The 25,261-nt window shown below is 35.7% G+C and overlaps 10 protein-coding genes across 14 annotated transcripts in view; 7 read left to right on the top strand and 3 right to left on the bottom strand.

The window, feature by feature from the left end:
• Positions 1 to 2,945, bottom strand: part of LOAG_17252 (CK1/CK1/CK1-G protein kinase) — a gene marked incomplete at its 5' end in the record, with an annotated part of 5,930 nt that extends 2,985 nt beyond the window's left edge. The window contains 5 exons of the mRNA XM_020449911.1: positions 251 to 399; positions 765 to 921; positions 1,942 to 2,063; positions 2,512 to 2,609; positions 2,923 to 2,945. Coding sequence (XP_020306501.1) covers positions 251 to 399; positions 765 to 921; positions 1,942 to 2,063; positions 2,512 to 2,609; positions 2,923 to 2,945 — 549 coding nt within the window. The remainder of the gene's footprint in view (positions 1 to 250; positions 400 to 764; positions 922 to 1,941; positions 2,064 to 2,511; positions 2,610 to 2,922) is intronic.
• Positions 2,946 to 6,248: 3,303 nt separating this feature from the next.
• On the bottom strand, positions 6,249 to 9,104 carry LOAG_04153 (hypothetical protein; the record flags this gene model as incomplete). Its single annotated transcript, XM_003139690.1, has 5 exons — positions 6,249 to 6,439; positions 7,341 to 7,396; positions 7,854 to 7,918; positions 8,409 to 8,533; positions 9,101 to 9,104. The coding sequence occupies 5 exons, from the start codon at positions 9,102 to 9,104 to the stop codon at positions 6,249 to 6,251; spliced, it is 441 nt and encodes a 146-aa protein (XP_003139738.1).
• Positions 9,105 to 10,274: 1,170 nt separating this feature from the next.
• LOAG_04152 (hypothetical protein) lies at positions 10,275 to 10,660 on the top strand (the record flags this gene model as incomplete). Its single annotated transcript, XM_003139689.1, has 2 exons — positions 10,275 to 10,364; positions 10,511 to 10,660. 2 exons carry the CDS (start codon positions 10,275 to 10,277, stop codon positions 10,658 to 10,660), a joined length of 240 nt encoding a protein of 79 aa, XP_003139737.1.
• A 302-nt stretch (positions 10,661 to 10,962) lies between these two features.
• On the top strand, positions 10,963 to 11,935 carry LOAG_04151 (import inner membrane translocase subunit tim-8). Its single transcript, XM_003139688.2, has 2 exons — positions 10,963 to 11,090; positions 11,495 to 11,935. The coding sequence occupies exons 1-2, from the start codon at positions 10,983 to 10,985 to the stop codon at positions 11,666 to 11,668; spliced, it is 282 nt and encodes a 93-aa protein (XP_003139736.1). The 5' UTR covers positions 10,963 to 10,982; the 3' UTR covers positions 11,669 to 11,935.
• Positions 11,936 to 12,726: 791 nt separating this feature from the next.
• On the top strand, positions 12,727 to 13,044 carry LOAG_04150 (hypothetical protein; the record flags this gene model as incomplete). The annotated part of the gene is made up of 1 exon (XM_003139687.1): positions 12,727 to 13,044. The coding sequence occupies one exon, from the start codon at positions 12,727 to 12,729 to the stop codon at positions 13,042 to 13,044; it is 318 nt and encodes a 105-aa protein (XP_003139735.1).
• Positions 13,045 to 13,825: 781 nt separating this feature from the next.
• Positions 13,826 to 14,434, top strand: LOAG_17251 (hypothetical protein; the record flags this gene model as incomplete). Its single annotated transcript, XM_003139686.2, has 1 exon — positions 13,826 to 14,434. One exon carries the CDS (start codon positions 13,826 to 13,828, stop codon positions 14,432 to 14,434), a length of 609 nt encoding a protein of 202 aa, XP_003139734.2.
• A 786-nt stretch (positions 14,435 to 15,220) lies between these two features.
• On the top strand, positions 15,221 to 15,505 carry LOAG_17250 (hypothetical protein; the record flags this gene model as incomplete). Its single annotated transcript, XM_020449910.1, has 1 exon — positions 15,221 to 15,505. The coding sequence occupies one exon, from the start codon at positions 15,221 to 15,223 to the stop codon at positions 15,503 to 15,505; it is 285 nt and encodes a 94-aa protein (XP_020306500.1).
• A 2,471-nt stretch (positions 15,506 to 17,976) lies between these two features.
• LOAG_04148 (ring canal kelch protein) lies at positions 17,977 to 21,801 on the top strand. Of its 3 annotated transcripts, none has more exons than XM_003139685.2 (10): positions 17,977 to 18,307; positions 18,521 to 18,663; positions 18,754 to 18,885; positions 19,025 to 19,186; positions 19,283 to 19,452; positions 19,546 to 19,770; positions 20,033 to 20,176; positions 20,327 to 20,467; positions 20,606 to 20,807; positions 21,264 to 21,801. In XM_003139685.2, the coding sequence occupies exons 1-10, from the start codon at positions 17,992 to 17,994 to the stop codon at positions 21,498 to 21,500; spliced, it is 1,872 nt and encodes a 623-aa protein (XP_003139733.1). In that variant the 5' UTR covers positions 17,977 to 17,991; the 3' UTR covers positions 21,501 to 21,801. The 3 variants fall into 3 exon arrangements, with proteins under 3 accessions (XP_003139733.1, XP_020306498.1, XP_020306499.1); XM_020446521.1 differs by having other exon boundaries at positions 21,044 to 21,801; XM_020446520.1 differs by having other exon boundaries at positions 20,606 to 20,945.
• On the bottom strand, positions 21,771 to 22,996 carry LOAG_04147. 2 transcript variants are annotated; one of them, XM_020446519.1, is made up of 4 exons: positions 22,916 to 22,996; positions 22,742 to 22,851; positions 22,526 to 22,666; positions 21,771 to 22,133 (listed from the first exon to the last, which is right to left on the bottom strand). In XM_020446519.1, the coding sequence occupies exons 2-4, from the start codon at positions 22,847 to 22,849 to the stop codon at positions 22,035 to 22,037; spliced, it is 348 nt and encodes a 115-aa protein (XP_020306497.1). In that variant the 5' UTR covers positions 22,850 to 22,851; positions 22,916 to 22,996; the 3' UTR covers positions 21,771 to 22,034. The 2 variants fall into 2 exon arrangements, with proteins under 2 accessions (XP_020306497.1, XP_003139732.1); XM_003139684.2 differs by having other exon boundaries at positions 22,742 to 22,996.
• A 3-nt stretch (positions 22,997 to 22,999) lies between these two features.
• LOAG_04146 lies at positions 23,000 to 25,218 on the top strand. 2 transcript variants are annotated; one of them, XM_020446518.1, is made up of 4 exons: positions 23,000 to 23,194; positions 23,345 to 23,410; positions 23,545 to 23,719; positions 25,129 to 25,218. In XM_020446518.1, the coding sequence occupies exons 1-3, from the start codon at positions 23,103 to 23,105 to the stop codon at positions 23,702 to 23,704; spliced, it is 318 nt and encodes a 105-aa protein (XP_020306496.1). In that variant the 5' UTR covers positions 23,000 to 23,102; the 3' UTR covers positions 23,705 to 23,719; positions 25,129 to 25,218. The 2 variants fall into 2 exon arrangements, with proteins under 2 accessions (XP_020306496.1, XP_003139731.1); XM_003139683.2 differs by lacking the exon at positions 25,129 to 25,218 and having other exon boundaries at positions 23,545 to 24,182.
• The last annotated feature ends 43 nt before the right edge of the window (positions 25,219 to 25,261 follow it).

Here is a 25,261-nt window from a genome sequence, read left to right as displayed (position 1 = left end):
ATATATATATATATATATATATATATATATATATATATATATATATATATATATATATGCGTGTTATAAGATACCTGGCCTAAAACTCAACGTTGTTCATTATCAGTCGATATACTGATGGCGTGATGTGAAAATGAATGAACTACAGATATGTCCGTTTGTCCAAGGATGACTAATTCAAACAAACCGCTGGACAATTGCATTTAATGACACTGTGCTATAATAAAAACAAGCTTTGAACGGACTATACCAGCTGCATTGCAATCATAGCAACAGTTTTCAAGGAAAATTTCCGATCGCATAAATCAAAGAGATCTTCCAAAGAATGTCCTAATAATTCCATTACCAAAGCGTTGTATTTTCCGCATGGTCCAAAGTAGTGCACTTGCGGCAGTCCTTCTACAAAAAGGCACACTGTAATCAGAAAGAATTTTAAATAAAGTCATCTTTTCCTTAGATTTCTAGATATTTGGACTATATAACCTAAAAATGGATAATAATATTCTCACCTGGCAATTATTTTTTCAAGATCCGAGGTAGTAAATCTCAAACACTTAAGGAGTGAAGAGAAAGCAAGATGCAAACGGATGAAGAATTCCATCTTCTTTTTCAAATTTTTTCCTTGGAAAATGAAATTCATCTCAAGCGAAGAACTATGCTTCTAAGATTTCTCAGGCTAAATATTTCCATCATATACGAACATGTCAGCATCAAACGATTTGGATTTGTAAAATGAACAAAAAGCAGCCAGTGGAAAAATGAACCGTGCTGGCCAAGTAGCTTGTAAAAACGATATTCGAGATGAAGCTGAGGGGCTTTGCTTTTCAAGGGTTCCAATTTGATAGCCACGTGCTCATTGTTGTATAGATTCTTTCCTAAACGCAGTTCTCCAAAATTACCGCACCCAATTTTCTTTCCTACCTGAAATGAATTTTAAATTCTTATTACATTTCTCACGAATCATGCAGACAACACTTTCCCTCTCGCAACAATATCGAATCGAAATTTTAAAGATTTCCCGCTGCTTATCTCAAAATGCAGCCCAACAATACTTCTTTTAAACTAGTTTTTAATGCTAGACCACATATTCCTATATGCGTAAGAAAAATCGAGAAAATTAAGGGAAGTTCCCTCGAAATTTTAGAAAAAGGAAAGCTCCACGAAACTTCTATATCTCTAAGGTTGACAAAATCTCACCGATTATATGAAAATTAAAAGTAACATGTCAAAAGTCATAATAATATTTATATAGCAGCAGCTCACAAATCAGAATTTCAAATCGACCCAAATCTTGTAACTAGATTTGCATTTTTCAACTCAGGAGGTTGCACTGCACTGTGTATGGCACTAAGTTTGATCGGAATCTTTCATTGTTATTTTTATTGTTGATAACAAAAACTTAGGGGACAAGTAGCAAAGTGGATAAAATTGCAACACAAAATGTACATTTATTTTCAATTCTATTTGGAAATTCAGATGGAAAACTCTACTTCCAAAAAAAACGGAATTTGAAAGAACTGGAATTAAGAAAGAAAATGGCACACGTCGTGTCCTTCACAATTTATGTTTCACTTTTCTTTAAAGAATTTTTTTCATGAATTCAATATGTTAGAAATGCATTTCCTACAGGTTATTCGTCTCATTTTTAGCTCTTTACACAAGATTTTAATCGCTGAAAAAAACTCGAAAAACGAAAAAAAATCCTAAAATTTGGAAAATCCGATTGTCAGTGCAGATATTTTCGAATTCTGCTACATAAGGAAGTCATGGTTTCCATTTGCATTTACATGTAAAGGAAAGGAATATTACTGAGATAAAGTAACTAAGTCCTGAGCAATAAAGCTTGAGTGCAAAACACTGATATCACAATCGGTACAGTTAATATTCATTGATTCAGTCTATTAATATGTTAATTCAAGTTAACATGATATGTAATCACACCTTGAAATTGGGTCCCACCATTAGAACTCCTGATGAAACGGTTGCTAATGGAGTTGCAGATGAATTTGGCCCACGCGCGTTCGTCATACCAAGTGACTGCGTTGCTACTTGTGAACTACTGCCTGAAGTATACACGATGAGATCTATGAGATGAATACTAATCTCCACAATATTTCATAACCGCTATCCTCATGAATATTTAAATAGTCTGTGTAAAACATTACTCTGAGATATTTGTAAGCCCGTATTTAATTATGTAAGCTTCACAAAAGAAGCACATGTTGCCGAATATTAATCCTAAATCTATATCAACAGATTGACAATGATGAGGACTAAGCAGCTTTAGATGGTCTAACATGCTAGAGTCCTACAATCACCTTTTTGTTTATCCCGACCATTTTCGATAATGATAGATCGTCGTTACTTATGCTCCACAATAAAAAACAGAACTCAAATTCTGTTGGAGATATCATATATAATCAAAAGAGTCGTTATAATAGTGAAAAACAAGCAAGAGACTTAGTAAACTTTCAAAAAATTTGGCTTTAAATACTGAAAGGATTAACAAACCCTCTGAAGCTTGTAAAATATGAGCGAAATGTTGGCCGCCGCCCGGAAATAGCCCTGCGGCTCCAGATAATTTCGATGGACGCTGTGCTGGCACCCGTCTGAAAGAAACAAAAATGTGATGTAACTTGTAGAATTGTTCAATTTCTATAACGACGTAACAAAAAAAAAAAAAATTTCTGATACACGGGGATCAATTCAGCGTGCTCTTTTGTGTACAGCGAAACAAACAAGTAAAGAAGCAACGAGTGGCAAAGCAAAACAATAACATTATATATATATATATATACGGAATATACACATGGAAAGACAACGACAGCGACTTCAATACTGCTGCAACCTCACTATACTGTCTTCAAAATTAAATATTGCAGTGCTTTCTTAAATTGCTGCTACGAAAAATTGCTTGCTAACCTTTGGTAATCTATCAAATTCATAAGAAACACTGAAATCGACAACGAAGAAATTTTAGAGACTAGTCTCACTTAATATCTCGTTACACTGTGATGTACATTCGTGAAGATTTTCCCAATTGCAGCGATGAATAATACGAAATGGGATTGAGTGAATTTAAATCAAAAACAAAATAACGGAAAAAAGTCACCACTGACATCTGCTGCTTATGCTCAGAAAATCAGCCAACTTATTAGCAATCTGCGACAAATCAAGTATAAAAATGATTTCCTATTATTTTTGGAAACATCCTTTACTGCACGGCAATTGTCACTGGTTTGCACACTGACCTGATGCTAAGTTTCAAAGCAGTGTTGCATTACATACAATTTTTGTCCCTCTCCATTACGTAGGATTAATTTTAGCTATAATCTAAAATGAGGAATACAAAAAAAAAGTTGTCAAATAACAAACTAAGACAGTAGAATGACCATGTTATTTCCATTCAGTACCATCTTCATATAAGTGAAAAAAACAAACAAAATTTTGAGAAAGCAAGTTGATGTTTCGACAGAAAATATGTCACGTGAATGCGCAAATGAATGCACGAATACACTAAGGTTTGCTGCAAAAAAATCATCAGTATTCTACTAAGTTCAACAGTGTTGAGACATTTACAATTAATCCAAATTCTTTTACAACATTTGTTCAGATTTGTTCAGTTCTCACTATGACTGTATATCCATTTTATAGCTACATTCACTGGTAATTCAAAAATCCACTGATAATTCAAAATCAAAAATTAATATGAAACTTTTAAAAAACAGAGTGATTAAAGTTACTATTTGATTTGAAATGTCACTGCCGTTGGAAAAAAGTGTTTAAGATCGGTTTCCGAAAGAAATGCATCCCTACTGTCAGCCTAGAGTCAGAAATAGCAACAATAATAAAAAGGTTAAATGTTTGAATCACAGCAACAATACCAATGAGTTTCACAGCCAGAAGAGCTCCTCCAGTATCGTAGTGATGGTGCGATTATTCACTATCTCATCGGTTCATCACCGCTGTTCATAGAGATCGACATGACTAGACGGACATGGCCATCATGTTGAAATAAACAAACAAACAAACAAACACATGTACACACACACACACACACACATAATTTGACAAATACGTGCGGATGCTGAAGGTGAAATACTAGTGTGAAATACTGGGTTAATTGAAGAGCTGAACTGATCAAAGTCTAACTCAAAAATCCGGTCATATATCACAGTTGCCTTCACTAAATAATAGAATAATTAAATGATGTCAATACATATTCCTTGAAAGCTGGCTCAGAGATGTTCATCGAAATTTCAACCTACGTAAAGTTTATACTTTATGTTTGTGCATTTTGCATAAAATGAATATTACTTACATTTTACCGCATAATTTTTACAGTCGATTGAACTGAATCTAAATCCCCATAAATGTCCGGCTCAATAAATTGAATGAGGAAAACAAACAGTTGATAAAGTCCTTCACTTTTTCATTTTATATTGAGTAATCACTCGAAAACTAGAGCGGCACTACATCAATACACATTTCGAATATAATTGAAAGACAGAGGGAACATCCGTAATCGCAACATCGTTATATTCTGTTTTGTTCTTGATTTTTTCATTTGGGTGAAAGCTGTAGATATTCACTATAGTTCCGCTCACTTCACTAATTTTCCTTTTAAGTTGATGGTGGGACATACCGCAAATATCCTCTTAAATTAAATTCACGAGAAATATTAGATATCTTCATTTGAAGGGTCATGAAAACATAAGTATTATACAATGAACTTTTGAAATAGTGCTGTATTCAACTTATATAAGATCAAAAAGTCAACAACAGAGCGACAGCGACAAAACAAGAAATACCCTTAGTTCCTAGAGGTATAATGCAGTGATAATGAAGTTTAACAGGATGAAATATCGTTATTTTTTCCCTGCTGTTGAAGTAGTGGAAAGCATTAGATTATAAAAAGGTGTACTGCTAGATCTACCACTAAAGTTCTCGAGGAAAATCAATCAGTGAAAATTTTCGAAAATATCATGAAGATACGCCTGTCACAATTTTTTTATAAACTGTTTGAACTTTAGAGAAGGAAAATATTCGGAGAGTCGTAATTTGGCTCAAACACAGCGATTATGGAGATAATTCTGTCTATGCAACTCAGTGAGAATAAGCGATTCTTAGTACAATAATCTGACGTGCTTCATTGATTCTAACGTTTTGCTTACCCAATTGCCTATTTCTTCAGCAGTACTACTGCACTTCTCGCTTAAACAGGGAAATGTACCAGGAATTTGTTTAGGCAGGATCTAAAATGATTATAGCGGTCTCTGCAAACTTCCCATAAATTCGTGAATTTCCTTGTGTCATTATTTATATATTTTTATAGATAATCTGTTTACTACAATGTTAATGGGGCTTAGAACCGTCATTTGACAGAAAGTAAAGCCACATTTCATAATGACTATTCATGCGGTGGAAGCAAAAGTACATTTGATAACTGTCGATGAGATTATCACCTCAATCGATCATGAAAGATCATTACATATTGAAAAGTGGTTACACACAACACTACACCCACAGTGACCGCGGTTATGTAGATAACAAGAAAATGTGGATAAGAAACGCCTCATCATGATGACATCCACTATTTAGTGGATCAGTATTTACTGAGAATATAACGCACCGTTAACCACCTCCAGCACGATTATACTAAATTCCTCTCGACTATCGATCCCATAGACCACATAACAATATATCCCATTGAACAACTGCAATACATGGCACAATGTGAAACAATACGTTCCACCAATATAAATCCTTATGTATTCAATATATAGCAATAGGTAGGTGGTTCTAAAAGTAATGAAGCATATACGCGCTAAATGGAAAAGAGCGATAATGTATTAGTAAAATATGAAGGGGAAATATCTGGTGACGTATATCTTCCTTACTCCATTGCTCGCACACAAAGCAATCATCGTCACCCTGCAGTGAATCTTTCCCTATTGTTTGCTGTAAAGTAATGCGGATTCTATAGTACTCAGACATTATTTATATGTATACAACACATCCTTATCAACTTATATATATATATGTATATACTCATGTTTGCTACAAAGGCTACAACGCTGCAAGTGGTGTATCTTTCCGGCTTGCGCAGTGAGTTTTTTTGTGCGCGGAACTAGCTGCACTCTTTACTCTTAACGTTCATCTGCCAGGACCTAGCGAGCTAGGACGGTGACAGTGAAGTCCTTAGGATGTAGACTTTGTCAGAGTGTGCTTCTTTTCGATAAATGGCCTTAAAGGGCTAAACAAGCTCCATCTGCCCCTGTCTGGAGTTGGAGTTGTCCTCCTAGAATAGTTGCTCGAAGGCTAGCGAGTCCATCCTGCCCGTGGATAAACTTTGTCTGACCCTTCAGTTGATACTTCAGACCTTTCTGGCATTGAAGATCATACCAGAGGCATAAGCCACCGCCAGTATAGCTTGCAACTTCATAAGGCACGCAAGCTTTCCCGCGAAAAGTAGGGTATCCGTGGTATATATATATATATATATATATATATATATATATAATATAGATGAAATACCACGCCACAATTCAATTATCAAAACAGTGAACTCGGAACGATCTCAATAAATGTCGAAATGTTATTCTTTGTACTTCTTATTATTTTCCATAACTGCCTCGACTACAATGTGATGAAGGATGACTACTTCCGCATCAGATACTCAGTATCTTTGAAGTTCAAGTTGCGAGCAGCTAGAAAACTGTTGAAAACGACTTTTTTGTTTTTCATGGTAAGAGTAAAGACAAAAGTGAAAACGCAAAAAATTATTGTCACCGAAATCTGATAATACTACTACACGCTTACCCAGAATCAAAGTTTACTAAATGTTTCCTTACTAATTTATCATTAAAAAAAAATAAAATCCAAACACCCGAATAGATAAATTCTCGATAATTGCAGTGAGATCGAAAGGAATGTTGGCGCAAAAGTGAAAAGAACCATCGCATGGTTATAGAAAACATTTATTAGAAAAACGAAGCAGACTAGACGTGTCCTTCAACAAAAAACTGGCATGCCTGGAACACTATCTCTCATAATCAAGAGCATACAGTCCTTAGAAAAAGATTAACAAAAAACGATAATTCAAGAATACATTTTTGACGAAAGTCGTTTTTAAAACATGTAACAGATTGCCTAACACTTACTACTAGGAAATAACATTATTCTTACAGCTTACAACTCATTGCTAATATGACATTGACATTTTGGAAAATACCGCTTTCAAATTTAACTGAAGATTTCTTAACTTGAATTCTTAAATGGTGTATTCTCAACAGCAGGAAATCGTTTTAAGCAGAGGAAATAATCCGCTTGAAATATACCACTATGTTTCAACCGTTCAATATTGTAATACAATAATTTTTCGACGATAAAATGCCTAATAGAAAAAGTATTTAACAAGCAGACCAAATTTAAAATGTGCTTGCTTGATGGAAACATTTCAGCTACTTTTTGGTAATTTTATGAAGCTATCAAGACCCACTTAATAACAAAGTCGTCATTCACTGTGGAGCAAAGCGAATAACTGAACGATAAAAAACAGAACGCAGAATACAAAAACCGGAATGAATCAAACAATGCAAATAGATTCCTTCCATAGCTATGCATGATAATTTGAACTTCCCCAATTGAAAATGAATACCTGAAACAATCAGGTTGTGTCAATGTTTCCAGTCAAACTGCTACTCGAAGATATGGAGCACCTTGTATTTCATGGAAAATAGGAGCAGAAAGAGGGCCGGAGACTTTCAATCAACAATTTTTCGCAAGTCAATCAAAACTAATTGTTTAGACATACATAATTTAATTATAATATACAAATTATCATTACTTACGCATTCCTTATATGTTTTTCAGCAGTAGTTGAACTTAATTCTAACGCTTTTTTCGAAAGAAATACCTAAAAAGCACTTGCCTCCTTTTAAAGTAAACCGCCTAATGAATATTGCCATCATTTAAGTGCTGGTGTCATTGATATGATGAGGATGGCTTTAAACAGAAAGTATTAATGCTAGTATTGTTTAGCGAAAGTTGTGACTGAATACATGACCTTACAAATGATATGTCTTCCCGCAATTTTAATGACCAATATCTCTCCCTTTTCTTCCTTCCTACTAAATTAGCACTATCTTTTTGAATAAAATTATGATGAGGGCGGCTTTAATGATGATAGAACTCGAATAACAGTAAAACTATCAATATAAGGAAATAAGACGGAGATTTTATTGTTACTTACAGTTCGTGATGAACAACTAAACAAGCATTCTCTGAAGGATATAAAGCAATAGCGAGCATCAGCAACACCGTATGCACCATTCATAATAAGCAAACAATAGCATCTAAATGGGAGCATCTAACGACAGCAATGATATTAATAACGGTATTAGTACCGATCCAGGTTTCGTGACTCGCGCTCTGATCGTCCATTCCTGTCCTGCATACGCAATAACAGCATGTTGATTCGGTTCGTTCTTTCCCAGACTATTTTTCCAAAATGGAACTATTATGTGAAAACCTGGAAATGAATGTAAATCGAAATGCAAGAAAAAAAATTAGTCACTGTGATGAACGATACCAATCTTTTAATCTGAGAAAGCAAAGAACTGATATACTATTTCAGGATGTTTTATGGGAACAAACTTCCAAGCATTTCTTACGTAACTTGCTGGACTGGTGATTAAGAATATAGGAATTATCGGACAAGTTTATCGAAAAAACCTGTTCGAAATCAAATAATTTAGATAATTTCTTTTGTTCAATGTTCCATGCGCAGTTTCTACGAACTCATCTATGAAAATGAAACTTTTCTTATGCTGATTGAATTTCAGGAAGTAATTTACGGATCGGAATTCCTTAAAATTCTTTGTTATGATTTCCAAAGCTTCAAATTCTAACTTTTCCAGGATAAGTAGACAAAATACCATAAGAAGTGACTTACTAAGAAACTAGTTACGTCACTAAGAAGAGGCATAAATAGAAAAATGCTATTTATTAATATCACGTGGAAAAAAGCGACTCATATAGCTTTCACCACATATCGGTTTAAAGTAACCTTAATGGGATGACTATTTGCTTTAGTTACCCATTATTTGTTGTTTTTTAAAACTGCCAACAAAAAATTTAAAACCAATAAGTTTTTAAAGTTAATCATGCCTCTACGAAGTGATTATTAAGAAGTTAATTATGCTACTAGGAAATGACATAAATAGTAAAATGCTATTCATTAACTCTAACAGACCTCTTTTTTTCACCCCCAATGACTTTCAGAATCCTAGTTAGAACTGAAGTAGCACCTCAAAACATCTGTGGAGAGCAAATGATGTTAGTAAAGAATTTTCAATGTTCCGGAAACCACTATCGAGAATATGTAATCCAGTACTGAAGGCTAACTTGAATGCTTCTAAATGTGAAGACAGCACAGAAGAGTATAAATATCACTTATATTTGAGCAGAATTAAAGGTAGCACCTAAATATTAATTTTATATCATTTACTTATCGCTTATATATATGTAGTAAGCTAATGTTCCAGGAGTCAGGAACGGGAGAATGAACTTCCAGTTAACAGTTATTCAAGTTTCAGGTTTCTGAAAATGTAGATGAAGACTGTCGCCGATTTTAAGCAGAAACAGAAGAGGGGCGGATTTAACCGTTCTCAATGCAACTGTTATGGAAGTGACACTGGAACTAAAACAAATGGATAGAGTCATAAGGATAAAGAAAGCTGAAAGTGAGCAAAAAGGAATACAGAATCGATTCCATTGAGCCGGCCTACTCATTCTGCTTCTAGGCTGATTTCAATGCGATCCTACTCAGCTTACTTTCATCGACTTCTCATCAACAGCATATCAGTCACGACGAACAATTAGTGCCCAGATATCTTGGATGTTTTACTGCAAACATTTTCAAAGCCATCGTGAACTTGGAACAAATAACCAGTCTAACTCTAGAGTCAGGCAGTGCCACTAAAAGTTCAAAAGTCAAGCGATGTCTCTAAGCCTAAGGACAAAAATAAAAAGTTCTTTAATCCTGGAAAAAATGCAAATTAAGAATTGTACAACCACTCCATCCGGTGATATTACTATTAAGCATGGTCCGACTAGAGATACTAATAAAGTATGAAGGCATCGGATGTGCTTTGGAAAAAGCAAAGTAGAGAAAATCAACCAGAATGGGAATGCCTCAGAAATAGAAAGAGAGGTTATTATTTGAAAAATGATGGGACAAGGAAAAAGAGGGACTCCTGAGGTGTTAGAGGATGTACAAATTTCCGATCAAATCGACGGATACTGCAGTTGCGACGGTCGCAATGCAGTCGACAGATGCTGAGGCGTCTACATGGAATGCGGTGAGGTCAGTCGCTACCGACGCCTCAGTAGTCACTGAAGATTTTAATGCGGCTCGGATTATCGGAGACATCCGACAAGATTAATAAATAACAGGTGAATGAATAATTACTGAAGACGTATTAAGTGTTGTTTGTCAAAATATTAGGAGTCGGGATATGATAAAAGCAAGGGTGAAAAAGCGAAGAAAAAGGATGACGCTGCCGAATGCATTTGTTCTCGCACTTCACTCCGCAGTAACTCGGCAATGTCGTATGCTGATAGAAGGAAGGAAATCAAATATGCTTCTGCATCCTGACTAATATATGCTACTTTGATTGGTTTCCCGGTAGCTGGTTTTGGTGTTGACGGCAGGAGGCCCCTGTAAACTGTCTCTTCCCTGCTCTCTCTGCTGTGTGATTCCGGGGGAGGAAAAGGAGGTGAAAATTGTTTGGTGAGCGTTGATAATATTGGTGGATGTCAGTAGAAGGATAAGCAGATATGTGAATCAAGGAAATCGATGGCATTTTATCTGTTCTTGGCCTGTGGTCGCTTTTGTAATTCTCTTCGAATTCACACAGATATTTCTTATGTATCATTTTGACGAATTAAAATAATTTATCAAGGTTGTAGTGGATAGAATGGAAATCAGTTCAACGAATCCAAGTATTGATTCAACGGACCCAAATTGGAATCTTTTCTTGCACCAACTGCAAGCTGAAAATCAGAGGCAGAAATTTACAGAGCAGGTTAGAGAGTTCTGTGATTATTTTTCTCTTCTGTTTTACAGTCATGCTTGTACCTCTTGTTATACTTATATTTCTGCATTTTATATCTAAAATTTTTTAATTCTCATTCCCATAAGATTCGATTTGGAATTGGGTTAATTTGGAAATGGTTTTTTGGAAAAAATTAGCTCCTTGGAAATTGATATTTAGGGCATATTTTTAATACTTTTTACGAGAATGGCATATACGACAAAGAGATTGGGCTCTTTTTCTGGTTATTAAACTAATTACTGCATGAATTAGTTGTTCCTTTCGTGGCTATCTGTCAAATCTCCGTGATCAGTCAAGTGGAGATGAAGTTTGTCGACTATGTTCAGGCTGCCGAGGTGGTTTGATCTTTAAGTCTTTTGATTGAAACGTTACAGGTGCAAACGTTGACTGGTCGTTGTTGGGATGTATGCTTCTCGGATTATCGACCACCTAGTAAATTGGACGGGAAAACACAAAACTGTATCAACAACTGCGTGAATAGGATGATTGATGCCAGTAATTTTATGGTGGAACATCTACAGAAAATGAGTGCTACTGAAATGAGCTGAAATGGCCGAATTTTAATTATTATTGCCTGTGGACCATGAATTTTCAAAATATGCTAAAAATACTCGCTTATGTTTTTTTATTGCTGTTTCTCTTGATGTTACAGGTTCTGAATATCTGTAAATCCAGCCCTTAGGTTCTAAACTCAGCCATGATGCTAAGTATGCTTGTCTTTTATTTATCCAGTTATATCTGCTTTCATCGTAATTTTCATTCACGATTGTGACATGCCGTGATTTGTTGATTTGTTTCGAAAATCTTAATAAAGTATTGTGTTTTACTGTGTGTTTTATTGTGTTAGTACCAGTTATTGTGTGTGTTGAACATTTTATATTATTGAAGTCACACATAATGAATTCGATTGTGGGTTTATTTGCTTAGGGTAGAAATGATATTTACCGATGACATTTCTTCCTAAGAAGATAATGTTGGAATGCCAAAATATATCTGTATCCAAGAATTTATAGATTTTCTAGGAGTTGAACTTCCCAGTCTCAATTTTTGGCAGATTAGAGCATGTGTCGTCCTCACTGTAGAATAGAAAAGCATAAGTTTGAATAAATCATTTTAGAACTGATAGTTTTAATTGACTGCTAAAAGCTATTTTAGAAAGTGGCACTTTTTTATATGACGCATTCAACCCTAATTTCTGCAGTGGGATTGATCGTCTGTTTCCTGGACCGCACAACTTCTACTCTCCTCTTTTTCCACAGAACAACTATCATATACAGGTCATGACGACCCAGGAATGCAGGATGCAAGCATCGTATTTATGCGTGTGTATGTATGTACATTTGTAGAAATACAGATTATCTGATATGCTTTTAGCCTAAACGTTAGCGCTTTTCATATTGGAAATGTTTTACTGACCAGTTTACTTGTAGATAGAAATCAAACCTTGTGAATCAAAACTGTTGTATTGAGATGTCCCGTAGTGCTGGGGAGAGTGCAGATTTAGTTGGACTTCTGTTTTATTTCAAAAAAGATCCATTTTTTTCAAAAATCAATGAATGGCGGCTGGTCGCTTTTCTGTTTTTTGTTTTTTATTTGGAAGGGCAAAATGGTTGAGCTACTGCAAAGCTTGAATGTTTTGAAGCCAACATTACAACAAAACAAAAACAACAAACAACAACGACAACAAGAACAAACAGCAACAACAAACAACAACAACAAACAACAACAACAAACAACAACAATAAAAAATAACAACAAAAAAGGACAACAACAAACAATGGCAACAACAACGACGACAAATAATAACAGCAACAAACGACAACAACGACAAATAACAACAAACGAAAACAACAATAACAATAACAACAACAACAGCAATAACAATAACGACAAAGCAATAATAATAACAACAATAAAATTTTGAAATGAGATTGAATTCAATTCCAAGCCAGTTATAAAGGCACTAAGTTCCAATAATAGTACTGACCGAAGGTACCAGAAACATTGTTGGTCCCATATAAAAAATAGATTGCAACATTAGCATTGAAAGTGTTTCGTGAGTGAAGCAGGGAAATCGAGGCGTGGCGTAGTTAAACTTGAGTTTATATTAGCTAAAATTGCGTCAGAGAAATAATCCTCATCACTGTTAGGATCCAATTAATCTTGGCCGACGGGGTTGGGGCTGAAGGGAGCAAGGACTACTGATTTGTTTTGAATGCATTTGAATAGGATGGCTAAATGTGTAAGATCCCGAGTTAAAAGAAAATAGAAGCGACAAAATTCCTTCCTTTCATTTTCTTTTTTTTCGACTTCTCTAAATTTTAGCGAATGTTCCATGCATTTTCCGGAACATTACTTCATTTTGCTGCTACTTCAATCCTAAGCAATTTATTGTCATCTGTCTAATGAGCCAAGTCGATTGAAACGATTATCTGCTATCAAATGAAGTCATCATATTACTGTTATTTTTTTTTGTCTTCATTTGGTTATATCCAAGTATTTACTAGACCTGGTTGTTTGGCATCTTTCCGCTCCATTTCAGTCCCTAATCATTCATTCGATTTCAAAAAATTTAATTTCCAGCGACTTGTGAATTAGCTTATTTCACTGCATTGAAACAATTTTTTAACTTGATCATTTCCAACCCTCTGAACTACCATATTTCCGTTTCAGACTTAGAAATCAGTGTAATTTACAGTAATGATATGCCCCAATTACTTTTACTGTATTTCATCCTGCAGGTGCCGCTCATGGCAAGTGTCGACATATGCCAACATTGCCGTTGTGACCGACATTCTTATACTATCAGCTGTACGGGGTATAACATTTTGTTACGGTCAGTGATTGCACCGCATTGGGCCAAGACTCTGCATCATATGTTCATGCGACATTTGCCTCATTTTGTTCATAATGAAAATATTAAAATTCTCCGGATCAACTTCTGCGACTTGACACATATTCATCCATTGTCGCTTACTTCGTTACCAAATCTGGAAACGTTACATCTTGCTGATAATATGCTAACAGATCTACCATCGGAATGTTTCTTTGAACTTACCAAATTGCGGATTGTAAATCTGGCACGAAATCTGTTCCGTGACCTGAATCTAATCAGTGAAACGCTTCCAAGAAGTCATATTCTGGAACAATTCAGCATAGGTGGTAATCCAGTAGAGATGAGTTCAGTTGGTATTCAGCTTCCTTTGGCTCGACAATTGCACCGATATGAACACCAATATGGAAACGGTCAACGATTCTACTATAACTTTCTTGCCCAGTATCCGATGCAGTGCATCAGAAACGTTCTGTCGTAGCATGCGAATTTCGAATCAGCAATGGTTCATTCTTCGTGAATTAGATTTGTCTTCTCAGGAACAGCTTGCAATTCAATCATCACTTCTTCTTGTTATTAATAATGTTAGCACCCTAAATCTCGGTACAACTAAATTTCCCGACTCATTTCCTGATTAGCTTCACATTTCGAGTCGACATCTAAGTATACCATTTAGCATTCTTCCTAATATAAATCATTCTTGGGAATGGTGCGGTCAATATCTAGAATGGCTTGACATATCCCATATTAATTTACGCACTCTCATCATTCCAAGACATTGTAAGATTCATTATTTAAAAGCGAACGATAATCATTTGGATAAGGTTTTCATTCGAGCTGGGAAACTTTATTTCTGGAACGAAATGATCTGTCTTCTTGGATTGTACCTCTACCTGGTACCACCTTTAATCATATGTTGACACTTTCCTTATCTTCCAATAGAATACGTTATTTACCCGAAAATGCTCTAGCATACTATCCACAACTTCAGCACCTCGATATTTCTCAAAATGTTTTGACAAATCTATTTACTCAGTCGTTTCCGACAATTGGAATACAAATTCGCTCCATCAATATGTCGCATAACAAACTCTCTCGATTTGTACACCCGCTATTACCATCTTTACTGCTTCTTGATCTCTCTAATAATGCCCTTGAAGGTTTAGACTCTTATTTGTTAGCAGGAACTCCTCTTCTCCAACATTTTTACCTAAAATCAAATGTTGGCTTATTTTCAGAATGCAGTAGAATGTCTGAATGTTGAGTAATGTCCCTAAATCAGCTTGGAAATCTGATCGATTTGGACATTTCTGATTGTAATCTAGAATCACAGCCAGATCTTTCCAATTTCCAAGCAATACGTAAACTTGACTTGTCTGGGAATCGATTACCATCTCTAGACGGAGCCTTACTACCTCGCAATCTGTACTATTTGGATGTAAGCCAAAATCTTATCCATCATTTATTCAATAATACCTGTTTGAAAAGCAGTGAACTTCGCAAAATGGACATATCACGGAATCCACTCATTTGTCATTGCACATTGTTGTAAATCAGACAGTGGATCCCAAATGACACATTTTCCACTTCAACTAGCGATTTGTATTACTGCTTTTCCGGAAGTCAGCAATATTCTTTGCGAAACTATTTAAATAGTGCAACAGCATGTCTTCCGGCTAGCTCAATTTGATTTCCAGAAGTATTACTCACAGTAATCTGTTGTCTCCTTGCTGTCGCTATCTTCACACTTTTCATCGCTGCAAACACCAAAATGTCACGTTGTGACAAATGCTTACCACTTACTTACAAACCTCTCTGTACAAATAGCACATCACCTGCCGTTGAGATTTGACTTGCTGAGATGAGGAGGATATAACTGATATATCTATTATGTATGATTGCATACTTTGACAATCTGTGTGAAATTTAGTATCAAATAATGAAGTTTCTTTAGCAAAATCTTCTGTCTCACTAATGCATCATTATGGAATTGTTAAATGACATTCTGTTAATTCTTCAAAATCCTTTTTTTAATTTTTTGGTCTGAATTATCCAATAAATTGTTTCTTTTTACGAAATGTAAAATTAATGAACATGTTGCCTTTCACTCCTCAATAGTAATTGAAAATGGGCGTAGAGCTGTACAGAATAGTTCCTGGTCATTAAAATGCAATATGGAAAATTTGTTTTAAATGGTAAAAAAATGCATTATAAATTTGGAGTTCAGATTTCTTATTTTGAGATCTTTTAAGGTTATAATAACAATGTTATTAACAAATCCGAAAACTCTGCAATGAAGTTTGTTTTTCGGCTATGACCGAACAGGAAATATGCACTTCGAAAACAAAATGTGTTCATCTACAAACAAAACACTTCCAGGTTAGCGGACGGCAATTCAGAAACGGCAGTGAGATAAAAATGCGATTAGATTCCAATTAGATTAGTAATAATAGCTAGCACTCATTACATTATTTAGGTCATCATACTGATATTCGACTGATTATAATGAAGTCAACTTTTATTACTGCTATCATTATTACTGTCAGTAGCTGTGTAATCTAATGTACATGCTTCTGAACTCACTAAAAATGAACTCCTCCATCATTATCATCACATCCTTTTCGAGATGATTTCGCAAGAGCGGTAAAATTATATGAGGAAAATTTTCAGTTGCTAACACCCAATATGTCGGTACTGTACAACAGAAACCAAATAACAGAAGTCATGGAGGAACCTTAAAATTCTAATTGTCAAATGTTCTATTCAATTCATCCGTTGACAGGGTTTATTCATGGAGTATCTTCTTCAGTAGCTTTACCCGGGATATCGGCAACAGGTACAGTATTGTTGCCATACTGTAATAATTTATTCAAATCGAAATTCACATATCAGATTTAAAAGGGAGATAGATATTAACAAAACCTTTTTGAAAACTTGAATAATTATGATCGAAATCAGTGTGTCAGCAAATATAATTTTGTTCAAATGATTGAGCACTGCCTTTCAGTGTGCTTTTCGCGTCATCACTTTATTGAATTGCAACATAAACGGGAGAAAATTGTATATATTTTTGAATTGGCTTTTCGACCATTGCTATGTGATATGCGGTGGATAAGGCGATGAAATGCAATTCCCTATGGAGAAATTTTTTTGACTTCTCTTCTTTCCATATCAGCAATCATTTTTTGTGGATATCTTTTTGAACACCATCCGTATCACAGTGGTAAAGTAAATATAACTAAGTAAATAATGAGTGTCCTATAATGCAAAGAACTGAATGATTGGGAATCGATCTGTTGTTCTTTTTATAAAAATAACAGACCCTGTAACAACGTTCTTGTTCTCGCTTCTTCTGACCTATCTGCTTCCGGAATTTGACTGTGTCTTGAAGCAACTGTTTAATTATATTCTCTGCTCATCTTAAAGGAATATTCTGGGACAAAGCAGAGTTTTCATGTAGAATTGTTTGCATGCCACAGCTTACTCATTCAGGTTGAGATTACTAGAGGAGAGACAAATGAACGTTACCTAATCTACCTTAGAAGATGGCATTCCCCTCTAACAGTTTCAGCCGGGGAGAGACAAAGGTGCCATCCCATTGTCCCATATCACTCAAATATCATCGAGAGCTACAACCTTAATCAAAATGGTACTCCCGGAAAGAAAGAAAGAGAGAAAGAAGGAGAATAGTCAAAATTCGAAGCAGTTGGCAGCGCGCCAATACGAGGTGTCTGTTATATAGAACAGATGGAGTCTGCTAGAGGAGGGCGTCCGTTCTTCCCTTATTTCGTTATGGACGTCAGATTTATGGGTGTCAACCCGTATGATGACATCCTTTAACCCTTTTTGTTTCATTTTGTTGAAGTCAACAATTACGTCCTTCAAGAACAGAATGACCATAAGAGGTTACTGAATGCATTCCAGCAATATTCTGCATTCCTCCGGACTCCTGATTTCATGATGATGATATTACACTGTATTCATATACTATTATGGATCTCATCACTAGTGCTAATACAGTGTAATTACAGATATAGGATGCTCATGGATGAAAACTTCTTTATTGGGGATGTATGCTCAGGTGGTGTCACATCTCAAGACCATCACCATCATCATCAAAAAGTGGCACCTTGCTCGAGTTCAACCTCATCATGTCCTCCAATGGTATACCGAAGTCAGAAGCATTCCCGTTTCGCACTTGAACAAATGAACGAAATGCGATCGGATGGTTCTTTGTGTGATGTGACGTTGGTCGTTGGAACCGTCCATATCAATGCTCACCGACTGCTGCTTGCTTCGTGTTCCAGCTACTTCCGTGCTATGTTCACCTCAGAAATGGCAGAAAGCCGGCAACGTTAGCCTTTCTTTCATTTCAGCCTAACAAATATATGGACATCTCTACCTGAAAAGAAAGGTGAAAATGTATAATTTGATAGACCAACTCTGGAAAAGGCTTTGTCTGTTGTCATTTTCTTCATAAGAGGAAAAATTGCTTTTTCCACGTTCCCCTTTCTTTATCACGAGCTAGTTGGAAGGCTTCCTAAATAGTGAAATATTCAATTTCAAGAAGAAATTCAAATGGTGGATATCGAACCTCGCACATTACAAGCGCTTATTAATTTCTGTTACACGGGTGAAATAACAATTGCTGATTTCAATGTTCAGTCAATCCTACCGGCTGCATGTTTGTTGCAGCTCAATGAAGTACAGGTCATTATATCTTTATCACTTTAACTTTATTTGTTTGTCTGGGTAGCTAACTTAAATCGATAGTCTAGAATTGACATATGGTGTTTGCAGGAGGTTTGTTGTGAGTATTTGAAAAAGCAATTGGATCCAACGAACTGTTTAGGTATACGGGCATTTGCCGACACCCATGCTTGTCGAGATTTAATGAGAATTGCCGATAAATTTACTCATCACAACTTTCAGGTCTTTCTTTTAAAAATTAGTGTCTTCTTAGTGTTAGAGCGTTGGCCTTTTCACATCCAATCTTAGAGTTAATCATCCTAAATATTCAAAAACTTGTGACAGTTTTTAATTTTGAGTTCAGTAAAAGATAAAACTGCAGGGTGTTGCCAAAAGTGAAGAATTTATGTCACTGCCTGCAAATCAGTTAATTGACATCATATCGAGTGAAGAACTAAACGTTCGATCGGAAGAAGCTGTTTTCCGAGCTGCGATGGCATGGATTCGCCACGATCTTCTTAATCGACGTCAGTTCTTGTCGAAGGTCTCGTTCTTCGTCCATTCCTTTTATTTTTTATGTTGTTCGATCTATGCATAGTTAGGAAAACATTTTTGTTCCGAAGCTACAGTTTCTTTTTAGGTCCTCGAGCATGTCCGTTTGCCTCTTTGTCCTGCCAAATTTCTGGTTAGTGTGGTAAGTGAAGACCCATTAGTTAAAACTGATGCGCAGTGTCGAGATTTGGTTGACGAAGCTAAGAATTATCTTCTCTTGCCTCTGGAAAGACCGAATATGCAAGGACCGAGAACAAGGTATCCTCTGGACCTTCTAAAACATTATTATCTTCTAAAATGCAATAGATTTTGTCATTTTGATTCCCGTGAGTCGTAACTGGTAGCATTCAGAAGTAGGAAACCGCTACGTTACGGTGAAGTTCTGTATGCCGTGGGCGGTTGGTGTAGCGGTGATGCTATTGCCTCAGTGGAACGCATGGATGGTCGAACCGGCGAATGGCGTTGTGTTGCTCCAATGAGTAAACGACGATGTGGTGTTGGTGTAGCTGTGCTTAATAATTTATTATACGCCGTAGGAGGACATGACGGACAGAGTTATCTGAACTCTGTTGAAAGGTGGTCGTGCATATAATATTACTTTTGTTCTTTTTTAATTGCTGTTGATGGCAGCTCGGTCGAAAAAGTTAGGTTTTGTTGGTATTGAAATCAAAGTGCTAGCAAATCAGTAACCGTTGTTACATATTTCTAATGCGGACAGCTGCAATAGAAGTGTTCCTGTTACTATTGTTTTTATTGCTTCTTATAATTCAATAGGAAAATCTCAACAAGAGTTGCTGATCATAAATATAATAGTAGACACATTTTAGAAATGATTTAGATATGATCCAGCAACAAATCAGTGGAGTAGTGATATTGCGCCGACATCCACTTGCAGGACATCCGTTGGTGTGGCGGTTCTCGGTGGTTTGCTTTATGCAATTGGTGGTCAGGATGGAGTTTGTTGTTTGAATGTCGTAGAAAGGTTCATGTTTATTTTTACAAGTTCGATAAGAAATGAGGATCGGAGAGTTAGGTACTTAGTTATTTTGATTCAACATGTTGAAGCTTCAATTTACCGCTTTTAATAGTACTTGACGGTGCTGCTAAAAGCTTTCAGGGAATCTTGTTACAGATATGATGCACACCGAAATGAGTGGGCCGAAGTAGCCCCAATGAGTACGCGCAGATTAGGCGTATCGGTATCAGTTTTAAATGGTTGTTTGTATGCTGTAGGTGGTTCTGATGGACAGAACCCACTGAATACTGTTGAACGGTATGTTACTGCTTCTATTGGACCTTTCATTTATTTTCGATTACTTCAGTTGAACTTGAAGGAAATATCTGTTTCAAAAATAACTTTAAAGTTACTGGATCACAATGTAAGAACTTGACCACTATCAAATTATTATAGTTATGATTCGAGAATTAACAAATGGATGACGGTAAAATCAATGAATACGAGACGGAAACACTTGGGAACTGCTGTACACGATGGATGTTTATATGCCGTAGGTGGTCGAGATAATGCTTGTGAACTATCATCAGCAGAGAAGTACAATCCGAACACAAATGAATGGATCAATGTTGTTGCAATGAACAATCGCCGATCTGGAGTATTCCTTTTACTCACATTTCAGATAACTGATGTTTATGTGTGATGCTTCTGGTATTGTCGTGTTTTTGATATTATCTTGGTTTTGTTCTGGCAATTTTTAAGATCTGAAATTGGATATTCATGACGGATTTTTAAGGTACTACGTTTTAAGATATTTTTAAGGTGTCCACTTTATGAGAATGTACATTCGCACTTTAAAGTTTATTTGTTACCGTTCGTCAGCAACTGTTTCAGTAATCATCGCTTATGCAGTACATGACTGCAATTAGCAACAAGCCTGAATCATACCTTTTGCTGCCGTTTTGAAAGAGAAGTGTCTGCTGCAGGCAGTTGTGAAAATACTGATGGTTATTCTCTTATAATCATCATATAAAAATACTCCCAAACAGTACTGATCCTCCAATATCTTTGCTGCGTTTTTGGAAAGCAATTTTTTTGATTGATGTGAATTTAGGTGGGTTTGGCAGTAGTGAACGATCAGTTATATGCAGTGGGTGGTTTTGATGGTACAACGTATTTAAAGACCGTGGAAGTTTATGATCGAGAAATGAACCAATGGCGTCAATCGGGATGTATGATATACCGACGACTTGGTGGAGGTGTTGGAGTGGTTCGACTAGACCACGACCAATATATGCCCTTCAATCCGGACTCTAATTTAGCGCCTTTCGATGACCCTCCTTTGATGTGAATTTCCGAGATTTCCGTACACCTCAGAGTTAGTTAGAGAACTGACTCATGTATGATGATTCATAGAAGTTCAGGAACTGTGATTCCATACTGATTCGTATATGTAATCTGTTCATGTCACATTGCTTTGTATTGTGTATTTATGATAAATTATACCAGTATCTCATTTTGTAAGACATAGGTTCTTTTCAGAATAAATCGCATCATTTTGTCAGGATCTTTCGGGAGAAGAGTGAATTCCAAAAAGGTGTATACGTCGTCGAATTTGAAAGGGAATGCTTTTGTAAGGTTACAGCTATATTTGGGCAAATGTGTCGGATCTTTGGAACATAGAACCCCTTTCTCTGTAAAAATGAGACATTGCAGTGACAAAAGAACTAACAGTCCACTGTTTGGAAGTTGCGACGTATTGTAAGTTCCATACACTGGGTTCATTTCAAAGTATTCGAGGAATAAATTGTTTCAAGCAGCTTAATCAATCCCAATTGATATGACATAATAAGCAGCACTGTTTCTGTTTAAATTTTCGACAGTTTCAGAAGCCCAGAAGATCCTTTGTTGCAGCTATGATATCGCCATTGTGCTCAATCAGCTTTTTCTCAGCACGAATTCTTGGCAATTCCAATTCATCCATCTGAAAGATTATTGGGTCTTATCGTACTCGAATTTTAAAGGAAACAGAAATTGAAAAGAGAACTATAAAGATACGACTGTAACAGCTTTTGCCATTTTTGATGCGTATCATTATTTCAAAATGTATCTTTGATTTAACTACTAGAGGTGCCACAAGTATTTTCGACATAAAGAACGAGGCATAGTGAGATTCATCATATTGTGTTGCATATTTCAGAGCAATTTCTGTTCATAACATCGATAAGATATTAAAAAACAAACTACTAAACCATACATTAGTTGCAAATGACCAGATGTTACCAACTCATTAATGACTATTGTTAATGCCAGCAATAAATCAAACATAGCATCAGTTTATTCCTTTGCAAAAAATAATAGATCGATATAACTTACGATAAGCAGTACGTCCTCTTTCCTCACACTGACCACTTTCCCACTTTCTCTTAACGGTCCACTGGGTCCACAAATCAAGCTGTCGAGTTTCTCATTCGACACTTCTCGACCGATGTCGTTGTCTTCATTGAAATCAGTGACCTGCAAAATAATGATTCATATTACTATTTCCATAATTTAACGATTTTCTATCAGTATACTAAGATAACAGCAAACCTTTTCAAGATCAGCCGCAGCCCAGTCCTTACTTTTCGATGTATCTTTAGCCACTCGATCAGATTGATCCTCGATTCCATTTTGCTCGTCCTTCTCCTTCGCTCTCATCTCTGCAACCACCTTATTAATTAGTCAACAATCAACACCAACCCTCCCGCACTTCCACTAAATTACCTCTAATTACTCCGATAATTCAATCGAACAACTTCTAAAGCACGAAAGCGCCACCGAGAAACAGACTTGCCTGTTGAGAAGTGTTGCTTAATAAAGTGGCATCCAAATGTTATTGTCATGATGTTGTGGAGTTAGCAGGTCATAGGTGACGTGAGGCGTGGAGCTCTATGAGCTGCAAACTTCTTCAATGAGCATAACGCGTGTCGTTATGGATATATCCACCTCAACAGCATTACACAAGCAGGGAGTTTTCGATATGGATAGTAACGCCATTTACAGGTATTGTACACTGGTCATTGTCAGATTTGTAATACCATCATTATTTATAAATAGCAGCGGGAACACTGTGATGATCATGAAATATTCCAGTCAACATAGAAGAAAAAGTCCGTTGACCTAATGATTTTGTCAACAGTTGATTTATTACAGATCGTTATTGGTGATAGGTCTTCTTGCAGTGATTATCGCAGTTTGGATTGTCATCAAAATTCTAAGGTAACTGTATTACTTACAAATAAATCATATTTCTGAGTTGACGAGAGAATGATGTCATGAGATAAAGGAGACGTAAGTTATAAATTAAAAGTAATGTGTTTCTTGTGTGTATTCATCTCCTTCGTACATTGTAGAGTTAGGAATAACGAAATGCGTATTCGACGATATGACATTCTCCCAGCGAAACAGCTTGTTCTGGATCATATTGATTCTGAGGACAGTGATGACGAATTATTCGCTCCAGTACGAAGGGATGATTCCACCAGACATCTTATACCAGAGAACACACTGTAGTGGGCATACTTTTAGGTAATAAGTACTTTTATGCATATTCTATTACAGTTTGTGATCGTCCTTTCTCGATCAGAAATTATTAGGCTATTCTCATCTTTCTTACTTTCATCGCTCATTTGTCCAATAATAAGTGTATATTCATATCTTGGCTACCTTTCATCCTTTATTTTTCAGTAATAAATTCATATTCTTTACTGGTCCCATTATCTTTATTTACTTTTTCTCTTCAGTGTTATGTGATATTAAATGTCAAATGTGCATTTGCATTTCGGTTTTTTGTCACTTTAGTGGTATTGCGACAAAGCCTATATCTCCTTTTTTTTGTATTTGATATAAACAAATTATCCTTGTTCTTTTTTAAATCTAATGTTAGCATCATTAAATTGGTGAAGAAATCTACGGAAAGTTGTTTGCGGGCTTCAATTATTGTCGTGATTTATAAGCAGTTGATTCTTGTTTCTCTATATAATAATATGCTTCAATTTCTTTTCCTTTTGAAGATATTTCGGTTGTACTATAATAATTATTAATTGCATATCAACATGATTTTATGCATTTCTATCTCATTTAATTGATTAGCACTTTGAGTTGGCAAATTTCCATTTTCTCTATTTCATTGTAACTTGTACTGTGTTGCATTTCTTTTCTAATAATGAACCATATTAGCTTACTTGAAAGCAAAAGATTATCTAGAATCTCATTACATTCGTGTATCCGGATCCTGAAAACATATCATACTTCTGTTGCTTGGGATTTTAGCGCCGCGTAGAGACGTTCAGTATATAATGACCTGTTTATATGTGCTTACTTTTAGTCCATCTAATGACTATAATAATAAAACTTTTTGGTTTTATTACAACTAAAACTTAGCTTATTTCACAGCAAGTTTGGCGTACTTTAATAAGTGCGTAGGTTAATGTTTGCCATTCAGTTCGGATTCTTCGGTTTGCAAAACAGATCGAACAAAATAACTGTCCCAATATTTTTTATGTTTCCTCAACAGTTGCAAAAGAGTTAGAGTTTTTTGAAAATAATCTTCAAGGTTACATTTCCCTTTTTCCTTATAAGCCATTACATTCCTGTAGTTTAGGTCCTATTGTTGGGACTTTACTAAGAATCAAATAAGTAAGGTGCATTTACTGTGTGACTTGTTTTCCGTAACTGATCGCTATAATTGACATCATCGGACGGTATTTGCTTACCATAAAAGTGTAGTTGAAATTTCCAATTTACAAGAAAAAGAAGAGGGAGGAACACTGATATTTTTCGCAAAAACAATGATGCATTTTTTCAATTGATTGACTTCCCGTAAAGGCTCTGTTATACTAAAATTCAGATATGCCTGGAGCAATGGATAGAGCTTAATAAATAAAGCGATTTTTTTTAGTATGCGATTAATGATGCAATAAACTTGTCATTTTTAGCGACGACGATCAGTACAGTCCTCGAGCAACAAGTATACAGTTACAACCTATTGGAACTGAAATTTTCGTAAAGCTGTCAAAACATTAGAGACAAAAATGGTAGCATTTTAGCATTCTTTAATCTAATTTGTTT

This window comes from Loa loa (assembly GCF_000183805.2).
Source record: "Loa loa unplaced genomic scaffold supercont3.53, whole genome shotgun sequence".
Taxonomy (NCBI): Eukaryota; Metazoa; Nematoda; class Chromadorea; order Rhabditida; family Onchocercidae; genus Loa; species Loa loa.
The sequence above is the reverse complement of the archived record's forward strand: the minus strand, read 5'-3'. Positions and strand labels throughout refer to the sequence as shown.